Source organism: Sander lucioperca, chromosome 1, assembly GCF_008315115.2.
Source record: "Sander lucioperca isolate FBNREF2018 chromosome 1, SLUC_FBN_1.2, whole genome shotgun sequence".
Lineage (NCBI taxonomy): Eukaryota > Metazoa > Chordata > Actinopteri > Perciformes > Percidae > Sander > Sander lucioperca.
This window is the reverse complement of record NC_050173.1, coordinates 22,723,867-22,747,892: the sequence shown is the minus strand read 5'-3', so window position 1 is coordinate 22,747,892 and position 24,026 is coordinate 22,723,867. Positions and strand designations below refer to the sequence as shown.

Sequence of the window (24,026 nt, the reverse complement as noted above, 5' to 3'; positions counted from 1 at the left end):
TAAACAGGGGAAGTATCACTGGAACGTGACGTTCTCAGCCACGCCTGGTTGCAATATAGTAAAAAGACCGAAGAATAACCAGAAATGTGAAAGAAACTAGGCTATTTATTATAATGTCACAATGAATAGACTTTTCTAACAGTATGGGAGCAAAAATACTATACAAATGCAAAAATGTACATTGAAGGTGTTATAAAGTCGTATTTAAAGTCCCTTTTGGATTTATTTTAAAATATTTTATAATACAGTGACTGCTTGTTTTCCCCTTTTGAGTAAAATGGTGAAATATAAAATATCTCGAATACTTTTAATTGAGTTAAAGTTTCAATGAACACTATACTTACTTCTCCTGCCTATTATTATTTTGCCCATATTTTTTGCCCTGCAGTTGTATTCTCATGCATCTGTTTTTTCTGTGCAGGCTGCAACTTACTTTAAGTTAAATGTAGCAATAATCATAATCTGCTTCGGTTACTACAATTAATCATTTTAACCCATGAAAGCACAGAAGAGCATTGATCCTGCAAACTTGGCTCAAAAGACCTCTACCCTTCAGCAACATTATTCGTTTGCATTCACAATATCTCAGTGCGGCTTGCATTTGCAGCAGCTAGTAAACGTTGCCAAACGCGGTACCCACAATGCAAAGCTATGCTAGCTGGTCCCTAGCAGAGCAGCCTGACTGCGAGCAAAAAACAACAACAGGCTACTCTGCGAAGAAGGCAGCTGCATGGATAGCGACAATACTGACGACCAGGCTTTTACGCATGCAGAGAATTATCTCAAACCAAAATGCATCTTAGCCTTATAATGTGAGTACTGTAGCGTGTTAAGTGTTCTTCACCAGCTGAAGTGATTTAAATCCGTTCCTTTAAGGGAAAACTGTTTGTAGGCTAGCTGGCTAGCTCGCTAGCTATTTGCGTCTCTCTATGTTTGAGTGTCTTCCGGCAGCAGCGGTGGCGGCAGCAGTGGTGCCATGAACAGTGGACTCCCAGCTTCAGCTGCTCCGCTCGGGGGTGCCGGGATACCCAATGTGAAGGTGAAGTTTTGCCGATATTACGCGAAAGACAAAACCTGCTTTTATGGAGACGAGTGTCAGTTCCTGCATGACGATCCGTCCATGGGAAGCCTGTCGCTGCACGGCGGCGGTAGCCCCGTCCCGTTGTCCATGGCTGGGGGTGGCGGGACGCCAGCGGTGTATTCCCTTGGCAGCTCCGCGGCGGCCTGCCCGGGTGGCGGGGGGACTGGTGTGTCTAAGAAAAGCGAAACATTGGGCCCTGCAGGCACGTCTCTGGAGGGGCAGCTATTAACCAGTGAGTAACAATTGCAGTAAGGCAAGGCCTTATACAAGGTGGCCGACTGTGACTTTACTTTTGGGCCTTGTTGGGCTTTGTTAAAATGTAGTCCGAGGATTCAGTGAGGCCTCTTCACCCCTAAACAACGTGGGTTAACGTTACATTTACCTGCCAAACATTGTCTAAAGCCATCAGTATGCAGCCAGCAAACACGTGCTCTTTGGCTGTCCTGTGAATAACGTTAGCTTTGTCTTCAGGTTGTATTGTTATGTTTTGTAACAATATATAACATTAGCCATGCTGTTGCAGCTCACACGGAGGAGGCCTGCTGTTTTGTATGACAGCTGTGAGTGGGCACAATCCGCGACACACTACGGCTAGCTAGCTAGTGTAGCTAGCTATTAGCCAGCTAGCGTTAGCTAAATTAGCGTTAAATTGGCCGCTTTAACTAACTTTAATGTGTTTGGCTTTGCCTTCAGGTCGGCGTTATCAATTTTAGTACTAGTGCCGTTAGTTTTTTAAGTTAAATTTTGTTCATGTGTACTGTAGTGTTACTGTTAAGATGTAGCTTAAGTTTAATGTTTGCTAACATTAGCGTAACGTTAGCCACGCTAGTTGTTCACGGGGCATTTATTTAGCGTAGCGTGTGTTTTTTTTCCCAACGTAAACAAAAGACAAGTAACGTTTACTCAAATTGACATGCAACTCAAACGCTAACTACGTCATCTTTAACCTGTAACCATTGTTGCTTAAATGTTTATTATTAGATGATACTAGCTAGTGGATATTGCCTGTGGTTGACATTAGTAGTGGCTCATTCTGCAGCAGTTGTAGAACTGTTTACATGCTTTTTAATTGGCTCTGTGATTTTGTCTTAGTAAACACTCGATAGTGCTGACATTAACATGCATTCTTTACCTTCTGGTCTCTGTTAAATCACAGAATTGGCTATTTTATATTAATCTTGCTGCAGTTTGTATTTGCTAAACTTTAGATTCTGTCATCCACAGTCCCAGGGATGGAGGGTGCAACCCTGAGCGATGCCAATCTCACAAACTCGTACTTCAGCAGCAGCTTTATTGGGGTCAATGGGTTTGGAAGCCCAGCAGAGTCTAAATACTCAATGATGCAGGTAAAGGGAAGCTGTAGATATATAGTTAGTGTTAACATACAGTGTGGCAAAAAGTGCTTTGAAAGTTGATGTTAGTGTGGTCATATTGCTGTTTAAGGTCCTCAAATAAACTGAGACACGACATTAGTTATTGAAATCCATTGCATGTATGTAGTTATTTACTATATAGCTAGTTACAATGTTTTAATTAAATACATTTTATCATAACACAATAATATTTGGTGCTAATTTATTGATAAAATGCACATTAGAGTACCTTCTGTAACACATCTGTTCTTGATGCTGTCCTCTCTAGCGAATGACTACCAGCAGCAGCTCTCCCAGTCTCCTCAACGATGGTGCCAAAAACTTTAGCCACAGCACTCATGGTAAGACTGTTACAGTGCTCTGTGGAGATGTGTTCAGTACTCATCTATTGATTATTGAAAGTGCCACTGCTCAACTCCTTACACTCTTTGGTCTTCACAGATCCAGTGAACTCCCCGACATCTTCACTGTTCGGTGATTTTGGTGCTCTTAGCATTTCCCAAAGGAGAAAGGTGAACACACAAGCATCCCGTCCAAGACGTGTACTTGAGACTTAACTAGGATACGTTTAATTTCCATCTTTGTCTTTATTGCTTCTAATAGGAGTGGTAGATTTCATGTAACTCTTACATGTTTTTTCTTGTGCTACCAGACTCCAAACCCTACAGCAAGTGAGTTCATCCCTAAGGGAGCTCCTCGAATGGCCACCATGGCTCAGTCCACTGTCCAGGCATTCCCATCGCCTCTCTTCCCACATCCTGGCCTTAGCAGCTCAACAGCTGCTGCACTTGCTCCTGGTGAGGTTTTTTTTGGAGCATCACCAACAAAGAAATCACCCTGTGATATCCGCTTTGCTCTACATTCTACATGGCTCAGTTTTGTTTTCCATCTTTAGCTCTAAAATTGTATAGTTCAGCAAGTTTGGAAATTCCCTCTAGTGGACAGCACCACGTGCTACTGATGAAACAAAAGCAGACTCTCTTTGTCTCCAATTTTAGGCATGTCTCTGTCTGCCGGATCTTCTCCTCTCCACTCCCCAAAAATCACACCGCACACCTCACCTGCTCCTCGTCGCCGCAGTCACACCCCAAACCCTGCCAACTACATGGTGCCCACCACTGCAGCTGACCAGGGTACTCACATAATCCAGAAAGAGACTGTAGGGGGGACCACCTACTTCTACACAGACAACACCCCAGCACCAATGGCTGGGATGGTATGTGCTGCAAACTGTGCTACTCTGTATGTTAGTTTGGAAATAATTGCAGACAAGCTGGGAATACTGTAGAATACTTTTAAAGTCCTAACCAAACATACAAAAAGCAGCATCACATTTGTAGAAATGCATTGTAAACTAGGAAACTGCATTTAAATCTGACTACATTTAAATCTTGCTCTGATCTTAGGTGCTTTTGAGAAGCAAAAGCTTTGACTCCTAAATTCCTGCATATGACCCTACACTTCAGTCTGTGAGCTGTACTTTTTTGATGCAGACACTCCACAATCTTAAGAAAACCACACTCAATGTGGCCAATAAGGGGGTATAATTTGGGTACAGGTGGCATTGTATAACCTTCTTAACACTTCATTAAAATCATAATAAGAGTTTTGTTCCATCACATTCATTTGCATAGCTATGAGCATATAGTTGAAAAAAATAACATGTATGATCCCACTGGTTTTTATTTCTCAATAAATGGGAAGCTGTGTTTTTTGGTTTCTTCGCAGGTGTTTCCTACCTACCATATCTATCCTCCCACTGCGCCCCATGTGGCTTACATGCAGCCAAAAGCCAATGCCCCGTCCTTCTTCATGGCTGATGAACTTCGACAGGTATTTCTTGCCCAACTTTTGTTTCCACTAACAATCTCCCTTGTCTTGGTAGTGTCTGATGTGATGTCCTCTTATTTGTCCTCCAGGAGTTGATAAACAGACATCTGATAACCATGGCCCAGATTGACCATTCAGAGAACCCAGGTAAAGGGTCTACTCTGTTATCACAATAAGGGGTTATTAATTGTATAATAACCTTTTTAATAATTTTTTTTTTTTTTTTTACAGTTTGTGAAAAGTGTGCTATGTATTGAACAAAAGACCATTTTGATGCTATTGTTGGTTTACAAGATAACAAACCTGCATTGCTTACTTAAACAAATATAGTTGATTTCCTCATGTTATTGTGTAAGTGTGTTGAAATATGTTTTTGGGGTTTTGCTTCCAGTTTTTTTGTCTGTTGCCAGACATGCAAAAAAGGCTAAAATTGTGAATTTTGTGAAAATGTACAAGTAATTGTTCATATGGGCTATGCCATAGTCTACTTAAAGTTGTTGGATCCATTTTTGATTGTTTTTGTGTGCACATTTTTTTTCTTCTTCTGAAACTACATTTGTCTTTGGCAGATGTACCATCTGAGGTGGACAGCTACCACAGCCTCTTCCCCCTTGAGCCCCTCCCCCCACCAAACCGCATGCAGAAGACCAGCAACTTCAGCTACATTACCTCCTGCTACAAGGCGGTCAACAGCAAGGATGACCTGCCTTACTGCCTGAGGAGGATACATGGTAATTATTGTGGCGATAAGAAATTGTCTTCCAAAGAATCATAACACAGATATCTCACAACAAATTAGCCAGTGTGACAAATTATGTAATTGTGTATTGACTCTTAAAGGGGCTGTACTCGAAATACTGAAAAAAAAAAAAAAAAAACAGCAGGCTGGAATTTCCTCCACACGGCTCTCACAGACTGTTTCCCAATACGCGAAATATCATCATTTTTCACCGTCAAAATGACTACTTGGATATCCTTTAATCACAAGCGTTTGAGGTACCTTGAATTCATGAAGAAAACTTAGTTATTGTCTCATGCCTTCACGGTGAACGGAAAATAAAAAAACTGAGAAAAGTCTTGATGCATTGAAGTAATAGGGTCCCACGTTTAACAACAGCAAAACTATATAAAAAAACATCCGTTTACAAGCTCTCACAAAACTCATGCGGTATTATTCAAGTCTAGTTTAGCCAGTCATATGCTCTGTACTTCCCATACACATTACTGTTTACAACCCTTCCACATAGTCTCCAGCTCGTGCATACACACTACTTAGCCACACTTGCACAGACGATTAGTGGCCAGCACACACTTCTCAGATGAGTAGCAGAAGATTTGTAGACAGTTACTGCACGAGTTGTGTGAGTTTGTAAACTGATGTTTAATGTAGTTTTGCTGTTAAACGTGGACCCCTATTACTTTAATGCATCAAATTTTAAGACAACAATCTGAGTAACTGATATACAAATGGTCATTTTGAGGGTGAAGTATTCCTTTAAGGTAACTATTTAATAAGTATAAAAGCAACTTGCTGGCATAGATAATTACTTGCTTTCAAAGTATAACCAACATTTTTCTTTTTAAATTAAGTTTTAGTGATTCTAGTGAAGTAATCATTCTTAAATTAGCCTTTTACAACCACATTGATGGATATTTTCAGAAAATGTAGCTTGAGCAACTAAAACTGCATTGAAAATAAGTAGTTATCAGATTTGATATAATTAACTCATTTTAATAAAAGAAATAGATAAGCCCTTATCTTTTTTTTTTATTGTCAGGAAGAAAACCCCATTGGCTTTCCCTTTTTACAGGGAAAATAATGCATTGCTGTTGTGCAAAAAAGTTAAGATTAAGAGTTCTTAATAGTAATTTTTGTTGAGCAGTGCAGACGTGTGATGAACCCTTACTTGCATTAGAATAAACATGAAATTCATGTGTTGTGTCACTGCTGTTATCATATTTAAAGGTGGCACAAGATGCTGTGATAGTGTAAGATATATTTTATTAATTTCTAATTGCCTGTATATCTGTTGTGTATCTTTGTGTCCAGGTTTCCGCCTTGTTAACACCAAGTGCATGATGCTGGTGGACATGTGGAAGAAAATTCAGCACTCAAACTCTGTAACACTGAGAGAGGTCTTCACCACGAAGGCCTTTGGAGACCACTGTGAGTGTGTATTGTGTATAAGCAATTTGTATGTACAGTACTTGTTCGCAAATTTAAATTCATGTTTGTGTCTCCTTGATATGGTAAATATTTACATGATCCAGACCTAACCTGCTTCACAATTGTAATAATTGTTTTACATTTACCGTTCTTGGCATTCAACTAAAAATGCTAAAATATAAGGTGGAATGGTTTAATCTTGCCTTCAAGCTCTATTTAATGGTAAATTCTCACCAAATTTTTGCTTTCTTAGCTTTCAAAAGTTAGCAGAAGTGATTAACTACCCAGCTGGCTAGAAGAAACTAGATATTGTACTTTATTCTCCCATTTGATGGGAAAGACAAACACGTTAGGGAGTACAATGCAGGACAAAGTGTCAATAATTGTTTGAATACAAGTATGTATAGACTGTTTCGTTTCCATCTTTTTGCCGTAGCGTTGGTGTTCTCCTATGACTTCCATGCGGGTGCAGAAACCATGTTCAGCAGACACTTTAATGACCCAGCAGCAGACTCGTACTTCACCAAGAGGAAGTGGGGTGAGTTGGTCTTCCCGCACTCACACTGAAGCATCACCTCTACGCCCATTTGCACCCTTCTGTTTCACACATTTTTAGTTTGTTTACTTGTTTGCTAATGAGGTCATCAACCCTGTGTCTATTTGGGTGTGCATTTTCAGGTTTGCATTGCCTGCAGTTGTGCTCTCATCCGGTGTTTTATGGCTTGGACTGTATATACAAAACCACTTTACTTAAAAAAAAAAAAAAAAAGAACTTCCCCAAGAAGTTTAAAGGTCTAAAACTACTCTTGTAGATGTCTTGAAGCTTCAAAAAGATTCATGTGTTAGGAGTCTGTGAAATGTCCTAGTTTGACAGTTGGCATGTGTGTATCTGTGCGAGAGAGATGTGGGGACTTGGAGGAAACTGTGGCTGAAACTGATCCTAGGGCAGGTGCTGTCAGGCCTACCTACAGGAATCTAGACAGAGGAAGCAAAACCATTCAGACCCTGGGCTTTGTCTAGTCAGTAGCAAACACTGAGAACAAATCACAATATGTGAGTTGTATAGCATTGCATACATACAAAAAAATACCTCAAAAGCACTGGATCATTTAGTGCAAATTAATTTCTTTAGGGAAACATATTGGCCATCACAGCGTTGTCAGTGTGAAATTGTGGTGTTTGTTGTGTAGTACACAACCTGATACTCGCCATATGTCACCTGAGTGTTTTGGGTAAGAGTTACAGAAAATTACAAGCAAGACAAAGTTCTGAACTGATAGTAAACATAAGTTCTGGAAACAGTGAGTTGGATTTCCTTAATTGTTTTGTTCATCCTAGAGCTAAAACAATTGACAAAAAATGAATCGGCAATTATTATAATATAAATTACATATTTCAATCATTTAATTGTTTTACATGTTTAATAATGTCAAACAGCCCTAAGGTCCATATACTCAAATGTGAGGATTTCACTGTAATATAATTGTAAATTGGATATCTTTGGATTTTGGACTGTTGGTCAGACAAAATGATTAATTTCAAGATGTCACCTTGGGCTTTAGGAAATTATGATGGGTATTTTCTTTTTACTGTTTTGACCTTCTAGAGAACAATCAGCAGACTGACATAGGTTAGAGAAATAATTGGGTTAGATTGACTGAAGTTGACGTGTCTAACTGACGTCACAACTGTGAGAGACGTTTTATCTTGATTATACAATTTCTGGGGAAGTTGATGGTTGGAGGTGTAGTTCATTAGTAATGTCTAACACGTCAGGCTGTGTTTGTGTGATAAAGCATGTCTCCGTGTGCAGGACAACATGAACCCCCACCGCCACGGCAGCATGCAGGTCTGCTCCCCGAATCTCTGATATGGGCCTACATTGTCCAGCTCAGCTCGGCCCTGCGCACCATCCACACTGCCGGACTGGCCTGCCGTGTCATGGACCCCAGCAAGATTGTTATTACTGGCAAGACCAGGTACCCCCACATCCACACACACTACAGCTGTCATTCTTCCTCTATAATACCTTTCGGATTTCATAAGCCAAACGGTGCTGTCACTACTATTTTAGTGATTTAAAAGCAACCTGTTTCTTGCAGATTGTTACGTTACTGAGAATACAGCTATTAGAAGGTAATATATGAAGTTGAAGCTACTCTGACAGCTGTAGCGCAGCTAACATTAACTTTAGCTGTCTCCATGAAGCTCCTAAGCTCCTATAACTCGCGATGCAGTTAGAAAACAAGAATGAGCTAACTAATGATAACATAAGCATTTTGGCTCGGTGGATGTTGATTTAAAAGTCATGTTAAAACTATTTCCCATCCTTCTTCCGATTTCCAGCCGCAGCCTGTCACTCCCCCTGTACTAACGTTACGTGCTCCGTAATGTTAAGACCTCACAACACCTTGTGTTTCTCACTCCCGCCAACGTATTGTTCATCAGATGTGACAAAAGCATTTTGTTTTCACGTGTGGGTAGGCCAAGGTGAGAAGAGGGAAATTAGCTAACGTTAGCCAACATATTTATAAAAAAATCATATTCGAATAGTAATTTCAGCATTCGAATAGTATTGATTTTATTTGATTTACTATTTATATTCGACTTTTGGATTTTGTTCCAACAGTCCCCACACACACACACACACACACACACACACACACACACATTATCATTCAGCATGGGTAGATGAATGTTGTTGATTATAGCTCATAACATAAATAGTGTAATGAACAGCATGAATTTTAATTTCCAGCTCAGAAGGTGTAGATGTGTTAACTGTAAATACATTACAAGCGGAAGAGTATTTTCAGTTGATGCTTCCTTTTTCCACAACCATGTGGTTTTGCACACTCAATACACTCAGACATGCACATAAACTATTGATGATAATGGTCTCTTATCTCTGCAGGTTACGGGTGAACTGTGTTGGGGTGTTTGATGTCTTAACTTTTGACAACAGTCAGACCAATCATCTTGCCCTAATGCCACAGTACCAGGTACTTTCCATGATATAGTTTATGGTCAATTACACATGAATATACAATATATTTATATATATATATATTTTAGAGCTGTCAGTCTTCCTCTATAATACCATTCAAATTCCATTTGTTATTTTTTTAATGTTCAAATAATAGTTGAATATTTAAAGGGGTGATAGAATGCAAAACCGATTTTACCTTGTCATAGTTGAATAACGACAGTTTGGTGGGTAAATAGGACATACATAGAATCCCATTGACACTTCTTTCCTCTGCAAATCTCACAATTTGAAACTGCCTCTGAAAACAGGCAAATCTCAACGAACCACCGAGTTGACGTCAACTCGGTGGCTCCTCCTTATTTGGCTCCATTCTTTATCTTTATCTACGCCCCAACATTTACATAGGCTACGCCACTGATCTTCACCACAGCTTACCTCTTCCTGCTAAATGGCCGGCGTGTGTGAGTGAGAGCGCGGTCAGCGAACTTGTTACTCCCGCAATCTCTTACCACAATCTTATAATGGATATGTGTGTTGAGTTATTTAAAAAAATGATTGGGGAAATAAACACCTCTGTCCACGAGTCTCATTGATAGAGCCCGCGGCTGGATGGAGCTCTATCAATGAGAGCTAGCTAGCCTCCTCCTAGACCTCTGAAATTCACAAAAATGCATTAAATTGAAATCGGACACAATTGTTAGCTTTATAAGACCTTGGTGTAGCTGTAATATAAGTGGCATGACGAAATTCAAACTGTAAATATACTCTAGTTATGCCGAAAGTGTAGCTAACTAGCCGCGATCTGTACACATAGGATTGAAGGGACTAGCAGCTAACGAAACCCCTAATGTTCACAAAAATACATTAAATTGAACTCGGACACAATTGTTAGCTTTATAAGACCTTGAGGTAGCTGTAATATAAGTATGTATATATGTATATAAGTGGCGTGACAAAATTCAAACTGTAAATATCCTCTAGTTATGCCGGCAGCTGACCAGCTCCGCAGAGCCCTGAGCCCCGGTAGTTCACTAACCGAGAAACGGTGACTTTCACTGGGTATGGAGGTTGCGGCTTTCTCGTCAGACTATGTGGAGCTCCTTGCTAAAGCCCGACAAATTTGCAATTAGCCATCAGTTTTCGTAAAACAGCCCATATTTGAGCTTTATATAGTTGATTTCTCGCATAAAAGTCTCAGAAGTGAATTTAATAACGAAATAGTAGACAAACAATGTATAACTTTGCAGTGTCTGAAATATGAGACCTGCTGTCTCGTCTCCAGTGTGTTTGTATGTGGTTCGCTCAAACCAATCAGCGCGCAGCTCATCTAAATATTCATGAGCATACCATATTTGGAAGAAAAGCTCTTGTTCCAAATAGAGCCATATTCACAGGGTAGTTAAGGGCCCATAAAATAGCAATCGGGCAATTTTCAGCCCAACCAATGTTACATACCCTATTAGGAGACCTTAAGGAACAGTGTGAAATACCCTATATAATCATTCTATCACCCCTTTAATGCTCATATGCAGTTTGTTATAAATATGTACTACACTACTAAGGCTTATGCATTGTCAATGCCACTATAAGCATGTGGTTGTTGTTACACGTTCTGTCCACTAGAGGGACTTCCAACATCAGCCTGGCCTTGAAGGGGATCTACGTCATGGCGCATTGCATTTCTGGCACGCCGTTCTCTGTTTACATTATTTTCCACCATGCACACAGCGACAAACACAAAATGGAAAACTCTATAATGAAACATTATCTAACAAGTGTATTGAAGCGACTCTGTTGTAAAGGCTAAGTTGCTCGGTCAGCCGAAACGAATTGTCATAAACTAAGTAACACTAACAATAGTGTTAGCGACGATGCTAACGGCATTTAGTGATTTGAAAGCAACCTGTTTCTTGCAGATTGTCACGTTACTGAGAATACAGCTGTTATAAGGTAATATATGAAGTCAAAGCCAACTCTGACAGCTGTAGGGCAGCTAACGTAGTCTTTAGCTATCTCCATGAAGCTCCTGGCTAAGCTCCTGTAACTTGCGACGTAGTTAAGAAACCAGAACGAGCTAACTATTGATAACATAAGCATTTTGGCTCGGTGGATGTCGATTTTAAAGTCATGTTGAAACTATTTCCCATCCTTTTTCCAGCCGCAGCCTGTCACTCCCCCCCTGTACTAATGTTACTCGGTACGTAACGTTAGCTCACAATGCCTTGTGTTTCTCACTCCCGTAACTTATTGTTCATCAGACGTGACATGAGAAGAGGGAGATTAGCTAACGTTAGCCAACCTATTTATGAAAAAAAAGGTGATGCCTTTGGTGTGGGAGATCCGGGTTCGATTCCCACTGCGATACATCAACCAATGTGTCCCTGAGCAAGATACTTAACCCCTAGTTGCCCTCTGATATATAGCAATTGTAAGTCGCTTTGGATAAAAGCGTCAGCTAAATGACATGTAATGTACTTAACTTCAGCATGTGTGGTTGAAGCACTTTTCAAAATGGGACTTTATATCATTGATATATGCATTTCTGTGATGTGTTTTTGTTATAGCAAGCAGACCTAGTGTCGCTGGGCAAGGTGGTGCTGGCGTTGGCATGTAACTCCCTGGCTGGTATTCAAAGGGAGAACCTGCAGAAGGCCATGGAGCTGGTGTCTATCAACTACTCTTCAGACCTCAAGAACCTCATTCTGTAAGAAAGGGAAGGGGTGCAGCATGAATCAGAATGTGTTATCCATTTCTAGGGCTGTGACATCGACTGTCGTCTACACAGTTAAATGTTAGCCTGCATGCACGTTTTATAGCCTAAAACATAGCAGCTTATATTGGTAGAGAGAGCAACAAGTTAGACTGCCGAACGCCCTCTTTGCTCCCTGTCTGCTCAGCTGCTAGGCTGCTGTGCTGCGAAGCATCTGCCCTCGGCATTGTCGGCAAACGTTTTTTTTTTTTTTTTTTTTTTACTTTATTGACAATAGTGCTTTCTGAACGGTCTGTGGAATAGATCAAAGGAGAGGAGAGAAAGCAGCGTGACCGTAAATGACAGAAAAACGTAGTAAAGACTCACATTGAGCTGAAATGGAAACACTGTGCTGCAACCTATGTTGTAAGGTTTAAGCTGATGCTTTTTCGGGGGTAACACCCTTCACTTTACCGGCAGTATTGATAAAAGATGAAGCCACTGTGTCTTGAGAAGCTTGTTGTTTTATTCACTTTTAACTCACTTTATATTCTCTTTGCTATCTCTTTTTCCTCTTGCTTTTCATCACAGCCGCACTCATATGCTACTCAGTGCTTGCTCTACTTGCGCAACCACGCAGCCACTGACGTCACTCACCTAAGGCACCTGCCACTCTTGCTCTAACTTGCGCTACTCTCGTAATGAGTTGCGGTTTACCGCCATATCGCAGTAATACGTTTCTTCTTCACCGCGGTGAAGAAACAATCTGTACCGTCACAGCCCTATCCATTTCAGACACAATTTTTGCTTAATATCAAGACTTGTCCTGATTTAAAGTTGGACTAAAAAGTTTATGCCTACTACCTGGCTTTAGTCAGCTCAGGTTTCGGACAATGTCCTTGTATATGTAGCATGTTAACAGGAAAGATCTGTTAACATCCCCATATCCACATGATCGAACACATCGGTTCACTTCCTCACCTGTTGGCAACAAGCAACTTGATTAATTTTCCTCAGGCCACAAGACGTAGTCCCATGTTTGCATGGCAGTAATGCTGTAACTTTGCCACAAATTATCCCATTGTTTCACTCTCATGACAGCCCAGGATATAATTTGATAAACGTGTAAGATGCAGTACAAATCACCAGTTTTACAACAAATATTGCCATAAATCAACATCATTAACCATCAAATTATAATTATAATCAACGAATCAATATGCGGTTTCAGAAATACTGTGGCTTAGGATACAGGTTATATTATTTAGTTTATTTTCAGACAGTTATTGATATACAGTATATGTGACTATATACTGTCACAAATACTGTATATAAATGTCTATTTCCCGGAACTCAGATTAATTATGTTGTCATACACCCTCATCAGTTGTGTAGTTCATGATGGTCGTTGCATCAGCAGTAGTGATTTTATCTAGAAGTGCAAAGTCAAAGGCAAATGATATTTTTTTTTTTTACCGTAAGTCCAATTGCCTTTGACTCAGCACTTCTAAGCCTCTTTCACACATAGTTCCAAGTAAATTACTAGGATAACCTTTCAGGCACTGGTAGTGATTTTCACTATTTACACATGCAGCCACATTCAGGAACTTTTTTGCCTCGCACCTCTTCACACTTGCCATGGCAATGTCAGAATAGATGAGGGGAAATGACAGCCCAACCGTACTTATCCCTGCAATGTCTCTGCTTGCTGTCACACAACAGCCATTCCATAATTTTCCATGGAGTGTTACTAGGTCCTGAGGTGAAGTTGGCAGCACAGATTTCACTGCATATTGATCCCTGCTCTCATTCACACATGACCCCATGCAGGAAATGTCCGTGCACATTTCAGGGTGTGCGAAGGGTCTCAAGTACTGTAGAGGAGCTAAAAATTGACATTTTTGTCTTGACAACACTAATATATTTAAGCTTTTACTTTAAACTTCTGATCACTGTGCTTATACGACCTCTAAAGGTGGTTCGATTAATTCACTGTACTTCTTAGATTTGGGTTGGTTGAGTTTAGACCTGATTTAGTTGTGCATAATTTATAGCCACCCAGTCATCCAAAATCTGTCAATGCTAGGTGTAACAAGCTTGAATCTGGTTGGCCAGTAACATCTGCTCTTTTAAATGAAGTAGGCATACCTGCTAAGTTCAGGTTTTACACTAGCAATGCTGTTAACATACTGTATATGTTTGAAAGGATTTTAGGTGTCAAACTTCATTAGCTTATAGTTGATCAATTAAAATGAGTCTGAAACTGCCGTTAAAAATATAACCTGTCAAGTTTTAGCAGTGTTTCCATGATTGCATTTTGTACATAAGCAGAGCAGAATTTTACTGACCCACTCGTGGAAGAGGCGGTATCCAGCTTAAGGGCCTAACTTTGGGTTCAACATTGGAGGGGGGGGGTTGAGAGCTCCACTTTTGAACAGTGCGTCAAACACTTCATTTTCTGCAATCTGGTGAATTTTTTTTCTGCAACAATTTGTTGTTATGGTGCAAATGTCTTTTATTTATGTAAAGGAAACTATAATAGGTTTCTGGGATGGGCACTGCTCCCCTGTAATCCCCCCTGTAAATTACACCTATGATCCAGCCACACCTGAAGGCAAACTGATGTTTTTGTGTATGTGCAGGTATCTGCTGACTGAACAGTCTCGTCTGCGCAGTGTCAATGACATTATGCCAATGATTGGAGCTCGATTCTACACACAACTGGATGCATCGCAGATGAGAAATGATGTTATTGAGGAGGACCTGGCCAAGGTATGTGAAGGGCTCTGCATTTTTGTTCAGCAATACTTTAAAAAAAGCACAAAGTGAGAGTTTGTATGTCACAAGGCATAGAGCAGAAAGCGTGTGAGTATTCTCGGGTGGTGGCTGGAAATAGACCTTTGGTTTAGTCAGCTAAGAGGGAAGTTGTGTGCACACAGGATGTTGTACAGTACATTGTAGGCATTGTAGGCTTTGCAGTCTTGTCTTGAATTTAGTCTAAGCTGTGATAGAAATTAAATGTGTGAAACAGACCATCACCTCATCTTTCTTCTCGTTTATTCCCCAACTTCCCCTTTCCTCCCCGACTCTGTACACAACCACTAAACAAAGTAGTTTGTGTTAGTTTTTACCTCCTAATTGCAAATGATTTCTGTTTCTGCCTTTGTTAGATGTCCAGCAGGTCTCACAAGATATTGGCAACATAAGTTCAGAGAACAACTAATGATTAGAACAAGAAAATGCTAAACTGTAGTAATAAAACTGTACTAGAAAAATAGGGTAGCTTTTTTGGCCAAACCTGCCTGTGATCTGCTGCAATGTACAGTCTTTAGCAAACAAAATGGATGAACTTCAGCTGCGGATCACCACTTAGTAGGGGTGGTACGGTTCATGAAAAAACATCCGAACCGCTCGGTTCGCATGTCTCGGTTCGGAGCTTGTGTGTCGCACGGTTCGTCAGTACACTGTTAATGTGCACTAACCACTTACTGCCGTAGTGCCCACTTTCGACACCTATATTAAAACACTTACTGGAAACGACCATAGACAGTATATAAACGACGAGGGGATGAGCGTGACGAATGCACCACATGGCAGCTGATTGAACGAACGCGTCGCGTGGTTCTTGCTGCTCCCGAATTTCAAAACAGACTCTAATGCCGTCTCGTTCTGAATACGATCTCCTATTTTACGAAAATAGTTCACCGAGAAGTGTTTCTGAAAACATTTTAAGCGAGAAATAGGCCATACAGTTGCTGAATCTGTCTGTTTTTTTGATCGACAAAAGGTCAGTTTAAAAGATTTTCATCAGATTTTGAGAGGCTCCTCAGGTGGAGTGTGGAGTGCTGCAGGTCACGTCACATGCAGAAATGGTAAGTGGGAGAGATAAGGAAGGCTGCCCGGAGTTGGAGGATGTGCTAGCGTCGTATATAGTCTGGTGTGTGGGAACATTTTGGATTTCGTGTTACCTATGATGACAGCAGAAATAAAATAATAGATAGAATTGTCACTGTGTGCATGTATTGTGCAACATGCATTCAATATCCTAATTTTAGCTATATATCATATACTGAAGTATATTTCTGGAGTGTTAAAGATTAAAAGAAAAAATAAAAGAACCGTACAGAACCGAAAACCGTGACCCGAAAACCGTGATACGAACCGAACCGTGGATTTTGTGAACCGTACCACCCCTACCACTTATAAATGGATTATGGACTGCAACATCATGATTTTGAAGCATGTGTTACCCACACAGTTGACTAATCGCTCACGGATCCTAACTCTCACACACATTGACCAACTCTTGCAGACTCTCTCTCTCCTTGTTTTTCAACATGAAATAAAAAAAAAATTGTCAAATTTGCAGGTCGCACATGTGCGAGTAGTTGTAAAAGGGTTAGTCCTCCGCTGTACTCGGAATTCTGTACTCGCGCTGTCTCAAAAAATGGTCTGGAGCCCTGCTTTTGACTTTTTCAAACAAATATATTTGAGCAAGAATAATGAGATGTGCACCACCTGCAAAGCTGTCATTGCTGTCCACATTCAAAAAAATACAGATTATCCCACACAACTATGGACTGTCAGTGCTAGATGCTTCAACTAAGTAGATCACGGACATCCAGTTAAATAATCAGTTTCAGCTCAGATAGAGCAGGGAAGTCTCCACACATACCTATTTCGGCTGTTTCTTGACATCCAGATATCTGCAGGTAGAAACAAAAGTAGAACCTTCACACTGTTGAGTCAACTCCTGTGTCTTGTTTCGTTGTACAAAGAGCAGATCAATGAGCAGAAACTTGGAGTCACGACAGTCATAAAACAGCTAATGTTTTTTTTTTTAAGATCATTTTTTTTTCTTGGGCTTTCTTATGCACTTTAATTAGATACAGTACAGAGACAGGAAAGGGGGAAAAGAGAGAGGGGATTGACAGGGAGCAAAGGATCACAGGATGCACATAACAGCCATGTTGGCTCCAGAAAGACACCATCTGTACTGAAAAGTAAGATCTTAAATTGTCGTTAGATATTCAATTTTGATGAACTTGTTTCCACACAAGTAAGTTTAGAGCAACTAGTGTTGGAGGACGCCAACATGATCGGTGGATTGGTTTTCAATAATTTTCACTTTGTCCAACAGTGCAAAAATGTTTGACAGGGTGAGACAGGCAGAGAGGAGGAAGAAAAGGGAGAGGCAGGAGTAAATTATATCTGCAAAGGTGAAAGGTGAGCTACAACTTGTTGACAGAAATCTGATGTGGAGTCTAAAACAGAAATTTTCATCTGGAGTTGCTCATATTTTATAATATGACTGCAGCTAAACATTCAAATAAGTTAGCTGACATATGTGTTCACAGTTGCTTTTGATATTAAGGAGCTTTTTGAATTCCTCAGTGATTTTAGACCTTGTGAATATTGTTTCGGATTTCCAATAATAATCAGATGAGATTGCACACAATAATAGATGTATTCAGAGGAAGTGGAAGTGTCTTGTGGAACCTGCGAGAAAATGGTCCAGCACCATGTATGGACAGAAAGTCAAGTGACAGAGGTTTACTTTTCTGACAGTGTTTCCCTGCAGGGATGAGTAGTCTTGTTATTTTAAAGGGGTCCATTTTAAGGAGGAATTGTCACATATGCTTCTGCCTTTAACATAAAATGTTTGTTAATCCCTTTATTTCCTCCTAAATGTGTTAATTGATTTGCTTGTTTGCATATTTATGTATTTATATTCATCCTGCATTATCTGCATACCCCATGGGGTTGATTTCTCTGTACAGCTGTAGTGCTTAGTGTAAATGAGCATGTGATTGTATATCTAATCTAAGTCAAATTTTGCTGCCTGCAGAAAATATTCCTCACTTGGTTCCCAATTCAAAGATTTTTCCTTAAGTTCATTCAATTTGCAGTCTGTTAATAAATATATATAATATTATATTCTTTTAACTTTAAAAGTTGTGTTTAAGGTCTTGCTAAACTCCAGTATCCCCTCTCTGCAACTGCTCAAAAAACTTACTTTAGGGATGCTGACTGACTCTCCATTTTTCTTTTAAATGTTTTAAACTGCTGGAGCACCCTGGTAGGCGACTAGCTACAGCACATGCCACATAACTGCAACATCCACGGTCAGATTCTGGTCTAGGACATGTGTTGCATCATGTCATACCCTTCTCTCTCCCCTTGTTTCCTGCCTACCTCTTCACTACTGACTGTCCAATAAAGGCAAATATATATAAAAAGTTGGTTGATGTCAGTCATCATTTATTTGCAGGAGGTGCAAAATGGCCGTCTCTTCCGCCTGTTGGCCAAACTGGGCACCATCAACGAGCGGCCAGAGTAAGTAGCACTTACTACAAAGATCCACTTGTATGGGTGATTTGTGGTTCTGTTACTACTCTGTAACCTTGTGTTATGTGAATCAGGTTTCAGAAGGACCCAACGTGGTCGGAGACAGGCGACCGCTACCTGTTGAAGCTTTTCCGGGATCACCTGTTTCACCAGGTGACAGAAGCTGGGACGCCATGGATCGACCTCAGTCACATCGTCTCCTGTCTCAACAAAGTCAGTGAGCTTTCTTCTCTTCTTTTTTTTACGCGGACATTTGATAAGTTGTCTTTTTAATTAACTGTTTGTCTATGAATTAGTCAAACATGCACACATTTGCCAACCAATTGCAGAACGGAGAGGGTAAATGTAGGTCTATGATTGGCCTACTGCTATCTGGTACTTCTATTTGGTATTTGGTTCGCAGCTGTTCATGGGCAGGAGCAGCTTTCCAGAGCTACCAAAAAATTGTTTAGAATTTTGTGTTAAACGGCAGCATTTTGCTAATAATCAAAACCAACAGAAAGCTCTGAATGTTACTGAACTATGAATTATACAAACAAGCCATATCTTAAATTCCAAATTTAACCAACATCCTTAAGCAGCCCTAGCATATTTTACATATTTTTTTCTTTTCTCACTTCTGTTGTTCCTCTTTTAACTGTTGAACTCCGGAGCTCGTTAAAGCTGTGACCTTCTCTACTTCACAAGCCTTTACATGACTCTCCAAGCAATAATGAATCTACATAGCTTATCTCAGATTTGTAAGATCACCTGGGTATACAGAAGTTCTCCATTATCGCTTTGACGAACAATTGTTTTTCATTATTGAATAATCTGCTAAATACTGCTAAATGTTGATTAATCGTTTGGTCCAAGAATGTCATTAAATACTGAAAAATCACAATTTCCTAAAGGTCAATGTGATGTCCAAAATTTGAAAATTAGTTTTTTTTTCTTGAAAAATGACTAATTGATTCAATTAAAAATAGTTGCAAAATTATTTTTGACAATTGACTAATTGGCTTATCAACTAATGGTTGCAGCTCTACTTAAAATCCTTAAAAATATTTAAATCCAAATGTCAATTTGTATCTTCCTGTGTTGACGCAGCTGGACGCGGGTGTTCCTGAGAAGATCAGCCTGGTGTCTCGGGATGAGAAAAGCGTCCTGGTTGTGACCTACTCGGACCTGAAGCGCTGCTTCGACAGTACCTTCCAGGAGCTGCAGGCTGCAGCCTCCGGCTCTCTGTAGCGCCCTCTTTGGGCCCAGGATGGTACTGTCCGTACCTGGAGCACACTATTGCACTACAGCAGAGGACCAGGCTCATGGAGATAACATCAGCATGGCAAAGGCAGCGGGGCAGGGCTTCGTGAACCTCAGTCACATACACTGACCGTGTCCACCTGGAAGGCTTTTTCTAAAGTGTATTTTTTTTTTGTTTTCCTAAACCCCGCAGCTGAAAATCGTAAAACAAAAGGACAATAATGTTAATGGACAAAAACGGAACCTGTGACGAACGAGTATGATGACATTTTTTTAGATTTGGGGAACAAAACAAGAAACAAACCATGTGGTTTGGAACTTTTTTCCGGCTTTTATTGTTTATTTCTACAGTTGGGGTTTATTTTTGTGAGGAGGATGCACTAAGATTTTAATTTTTTTGTTAATTTTTGTTATTTTTATCAATATGTGAGTGCCCTACAGGGTGTACAGAGAGCTAAAGTCACACACGGACATAAATCCCAGAGCAGACTAAGAGTTAAAACAAACAAGCAAACAACAAAAAAAGAAATCCAGCTTTCTATTTCCTATGTCTCTCTCCCGGCTAGAGACCACACCCCTTCATTCTGACGCACTAGGAGATGGGATACACCACTCGAGGCTTGCATTGGTGCAGGATGGCACCTGTTTCATGAAATGGGCCAGCCCACCTTTGCCTTGGTTGTTGGTTCCCCTTCATAAAGGACAAACCACTTGGTGGGGGGGGTTTAAACTAGAAAGATCAATGGATTTCTGACATTTTAGTTCAGGAGATTGTGGAACATCCTGCTCATATGTGTGGATGGGTGGGCTATCATGGACTGGGATTTGGAGGGGAAAACATGGTTTTTGTTGGCACTGAGGAAGGCGTGTCTTCTCCGGATGCCGTCTAACAAGTGTTTGTTACATATGCAGCAACCACCTTTGGTTAATGGACGCTATCGTGACATGAACTGCTTAAGGATGGGTCATTTTTGTTTGGCTGTCCAGCACTTGGACGTAGCCCTTAGGTGGGGCTTCTTGTTGAGGTGGAGCCACAGCTGCCTCTTTGTGGAATGTCCTTATTTTGTCCCCCACCTGTCCTCCTCCACCAACCTCCCCTTTCTTGGTCTCTCTCTTACTCTCCCCTCTTCTTCCTGCTTTTATCCCAATCTTCCCTTCCCCTTGGGGGTCTTGGTCCCTCTACATTTGAGAAAAAGTGACACTCTTTGTGATTTTTCTAGCTAGTTTTTCTCTTTGCTAGACATTGTGCAGGAATGCATGATGGGAACTGGGAGGGCAATTCATTTTTCCCTCAATTCAACTTTATTCTGTGGACCAAATCCAGCAGGGGTTTTGGGAAAGGGGAAGGGATGGATGGCGAAGGAGAAACAAGGCACCACAAGTTTTTTTGTCTTGTTTTATTTGACTTTTAAAGATCATGAAATACAAACGTGCTGGAGACAAAGCAGTCTCCAGCATTTACTCGGATGGCTTGGATTTTTCTCAGGATGACTAACAGCTGGTGGGGCCCAATGATTGAATGTGTTTGGCTGTCATTGGTCGCCCCCTGTCCAGTCAGATGGCTACAGTGGAGTGGGTGGGCCATCTTCAGGTGGAGGTTTTAGGAAGTAAGCGGCACTGTGGAGATCACGCTGTGAGGGATTTCATGTTGCCCTAAAGTACGGTTCATATTCCGTTGATGATTTGAATCTCTTAAAAATAAATTTGGTGCAAACCTGCTTCACCCAGATAAAGAGATCAATCCAAGCTCTGTCTAACCACTGTTCTTGATTTCTCTGCCTTAGCCTAGTTCTCTGTAGCTTTTGACAAGCGTGTACATACGTAAGACTGTAGAAAAACAGGGTCTCATGTATGAAGCACACTGTCAGATAAGAGACAAATTAAGGTGGATGGTGTAAACGGGAACAGTGTTTTGGCTTTTACGTAAACATTTCCAAGTTGTCATGGAAGTGGATGGTCTGTACTTGAGGGTAACCAACCTGCAGGGAGTTGGCTGTGTTAGATCATGTACTACTTCCGCCGTTTCAGTGAAATGAACAGACAAAAACATATTTGGTGAATGTGGTGCATTAGAAAAAACACACACACACACACACACGCCACCTAACTCGGTCCACACAATGTCAGTGCTCATATCACTAACTTCCACATCACAACACAAACACTCCAGTTAAAATTAGTGATGACCTTCTTCTCCTCCCCCACATCAACATACATACATTCACCATCATAGTATGTTTTATGCCCCTCTTGTGTTCATTGTCTCAAATTTTGCAATATTTGTGTGTACAGCAGTATTTTAATAAAGAATACCAAAACTGATACATGCAGGGTCTTGTCTTGTCTTGTAATTGGGTACATTACAGCTTTTCTAAATGAAATATTTTAAAACAAGTTTATAAAAACACTAATGTCAACATATGGGTTGGATTCTACTAAATTAACAGTTACATTCTTCAATGATTAATCCTCTTTACATGGAAAATACAAGCAAATAGAAAACACTTTACCAAGACTGCACAAAACATTGTTTTGTACTAGCAATGTTTAAATGTAGTCATTGCTCACTTATTACATAGTGAGATGGCTTTATCATCCTTAACTGTATATAACATTCTCACCTGCTTGTCACTGGCACTTTGACTGCATTTGAATGGGGTTAACATGCAATCTATATCTGGATACCTTATCTAAAAAAACACGTAAATGCAATTCAATGATGTTTTCACTATCCAGACAGAGATTGCATGTTAACACTGTCTGTGTCAGGAAGCAGATGTTTATGAAGTGGGTTAGATGCCAATATTGTAGTGGATGTATTTGTTGGTTTTATGTTTTATAGGGTTGCAACTGATTGTTTTAAATTATTTATCTTGTGATTAATCATTCGGTCTATATTTTGTCAGAAATATCTTCAAATGTCTTGTTTCATCTGTTAACAGTCGAAAACCCAGAAATAATCAATTTAGTGTCACGTAAGACAGAAAAGCAGCAAATCTCACAATTGAGAAGCTGGAACTAGGAAATGTTTGGTATTTTTGCTTGAAAAATATTTGTTTTCAAATTGGTTATTAAAATAGTCAATTTTCTATCTATAGACTAATCATTTCAGCTCTAGTCGTTAAGGAAAAACACCATATTTAATTATATTAATCATAGTACATTCAATATTTTTGTAAATAATATATAGCAAAAAACTGCCTGTTGAAGTGTATATGTTATACGTTTTTGTCAAATCTGAATAATTTGACTTGATTCTATATCGAAGGATACTTTAATATAGAATTAAATATCCAATCAGTTGCCACTTCATTATTTATGCAGTGCAGTCTAATATAGCAGCCCTGCAATTCGTGCTATGTTTATGAGACTTACAATGTTTTTGTTGAAGCTGTTTTAGAGAAATTATTCAACTCTATGGTGATTTTGCAGACTGTAGTTTGTATTACTTAGACGTCCACCTCCATTGATACTATTGGGGTGGACAAATCATCACCTTTTTTAAGTTTGTTTCAGTAAAACTTAACATTATAACCTTAAATAACCAAAATTAAACTGAGTGGATATTAACATTCACAGTGAGATACAGCCTCATCCATGAAATGATTACAGCATTACAATAAATACAGACGGAGACATCCTGTCTAACACATACTATAATTCAGTATATAATAACTTTCTTTCCAGCATATAGTAGCTGTGTAGAAGGAACTATTATTTCATACAGCAGTGTTCCTTTTCACAAAGCTCAGCACATGAGGTACCAATACAATAAGCTCTAATAGTTGTAGGTCAGTAAATACATTCTGCATAGCTGCATATGATAAGTACTATCAGGTAATACTTAGCTGCTCTTGGAAGGGGTTGTGTGTTGTAATGCAAGATAATACTTGGTAAGGCTTTGTTGTACAACAGCATATGGTTTTGGGAACTGAAGAAAAACAAAGGGATGTTTTGTGTTAAATCTAGAGAAATTATCTCTGAATTTGGCTGAAGGAGGAAAAGGACGACAGATGAATACATGCAGATATTATAATGAGGTAGAGGATTGGAGTTGAAAAGCAGATTACGTTTCAGTTGACTAAATATTATGAGCAAGAAAATATATACCATGTGTAAATTGGTTCAGGAACACATGCTAGAGGGAGGGGTATAGAAAAGCAGAGTTGTAATCCGGAGGAGGGGAGCCACCCTCGTCAGACTCCCAATCACATGGCAAGATAGACGGCTTGTCATCACAGACACCTGTGATGTCATTGCACAGGAAAGGCACCTGGTTGTCCCAGCAGTTAGTGAAGGCAAAGAAC

At 40.0% G+C, this 24,026-nt stretch overlaps 2 protein-coding genes across 6 annotated transcripts in view; one reads left to right on the top strand and one right to left on the bottom strand.

Moving 5' to 3' along the window:
* The first annotated feature begins 564 nt into the window (after nucleotides 1-564).
* On the top strand, nucleotides 565-22,041 carry pan3 (poly(A) specific ribonuclease subunit PAN3). Of its 5 annotated transcripts, none has more exons than XR_004101975.2 (19): nucleotides 566-812; nucleotides 952-1,313; nucleotides 2,306-2,427; nucleotides 2,723-2,795; nucleotides 2,896-2,966; nucleotides 3,107-3,251; nucleotides 3,453-3,670; nucleotides 4,183-4,287; nucleotides 4,374-4,431; nucleotides 4,854-5,015; nucleotides 6,335-6,451; nucleotides 6,888-6,989; nucleotides 8,265-8,430; nucleotides 9,366-9,453; nucleotides 12,005-12,144; nucleotides 14,772-14,901; nucleotides 17,270-17,355; nucleotides 18,401-18,465; nucleotides 18,552-18,690. XR_004101975.2 is itself a non-coding variant. In XM_031282063.2 (19 exons), the coding sequence occupies exons 1-19, from the start codon at nucleotides 793-795 to the stop codon at nucleotides 19,705-19,707; spliced, it is 2,421 nt and encodes an 806-aa protein (XP_031137923.1). In that variant the 5' UTR covers nucleotides 568-792; the 3' UTR covers nucleotides 19,708-22,041. The 5 variants fall into 5 exon arrangements, 4 of the variants coding, with proteins under 4 accessions (XP_031137924.1, XP_031137923.1, XP_031137921.1 ...); XM_031282063.2 differs by lacking the exon at nucleotides 17,270-17,355 and adding an exon at nucleotides 19,567-22,041 and having other exon boundaries at nucleotides 568-812; nucleotides 955-1,313; XM_031282061.2 differs by lacking the exon at nucleotides 17,270-17,355 and adding an exon at nucleotides 19,567-22,041 and having other exon boundaries at nucleotides 568-812.
* The window catches only part of flt1 (fms related receptor tyrosine kinase 1), a 46,741-nt gene continuing 43,823 nt past the window's right edge, over nucleotides 21,109-24,026 (bottom strand). The window contains exon 30 of the mRNA XM_031282057.2: nucleotides 21,109-24,026. Coding sequence (XP_031137917.1) covers nucleotides 23,858-24,026 — 169 coding nt within the window. The 3' untranslated portion in view covers nucleotides 21,109-23,857.

Coding starts and splice junctions, on each gene's coding strand:
- pan3 (XM_031282061.2), top strand. CDS start 793: ATGCATCTTAGCCTTATAAT. Junction 1,314..2,305: donor GGAGGGGCAGCTATTAACCA/GTGAGTAACAAT, acceptor TGTCATCCACAG/TCCCAGGGATGGAGGGTGCA. Junction 18,466..18,551: donor ACCATCAACGAGCGGCCAGA/GTAAGTAGCACT, acceptor TATGTGAATCAG/GTTTCAGAAGGACCCAACGT.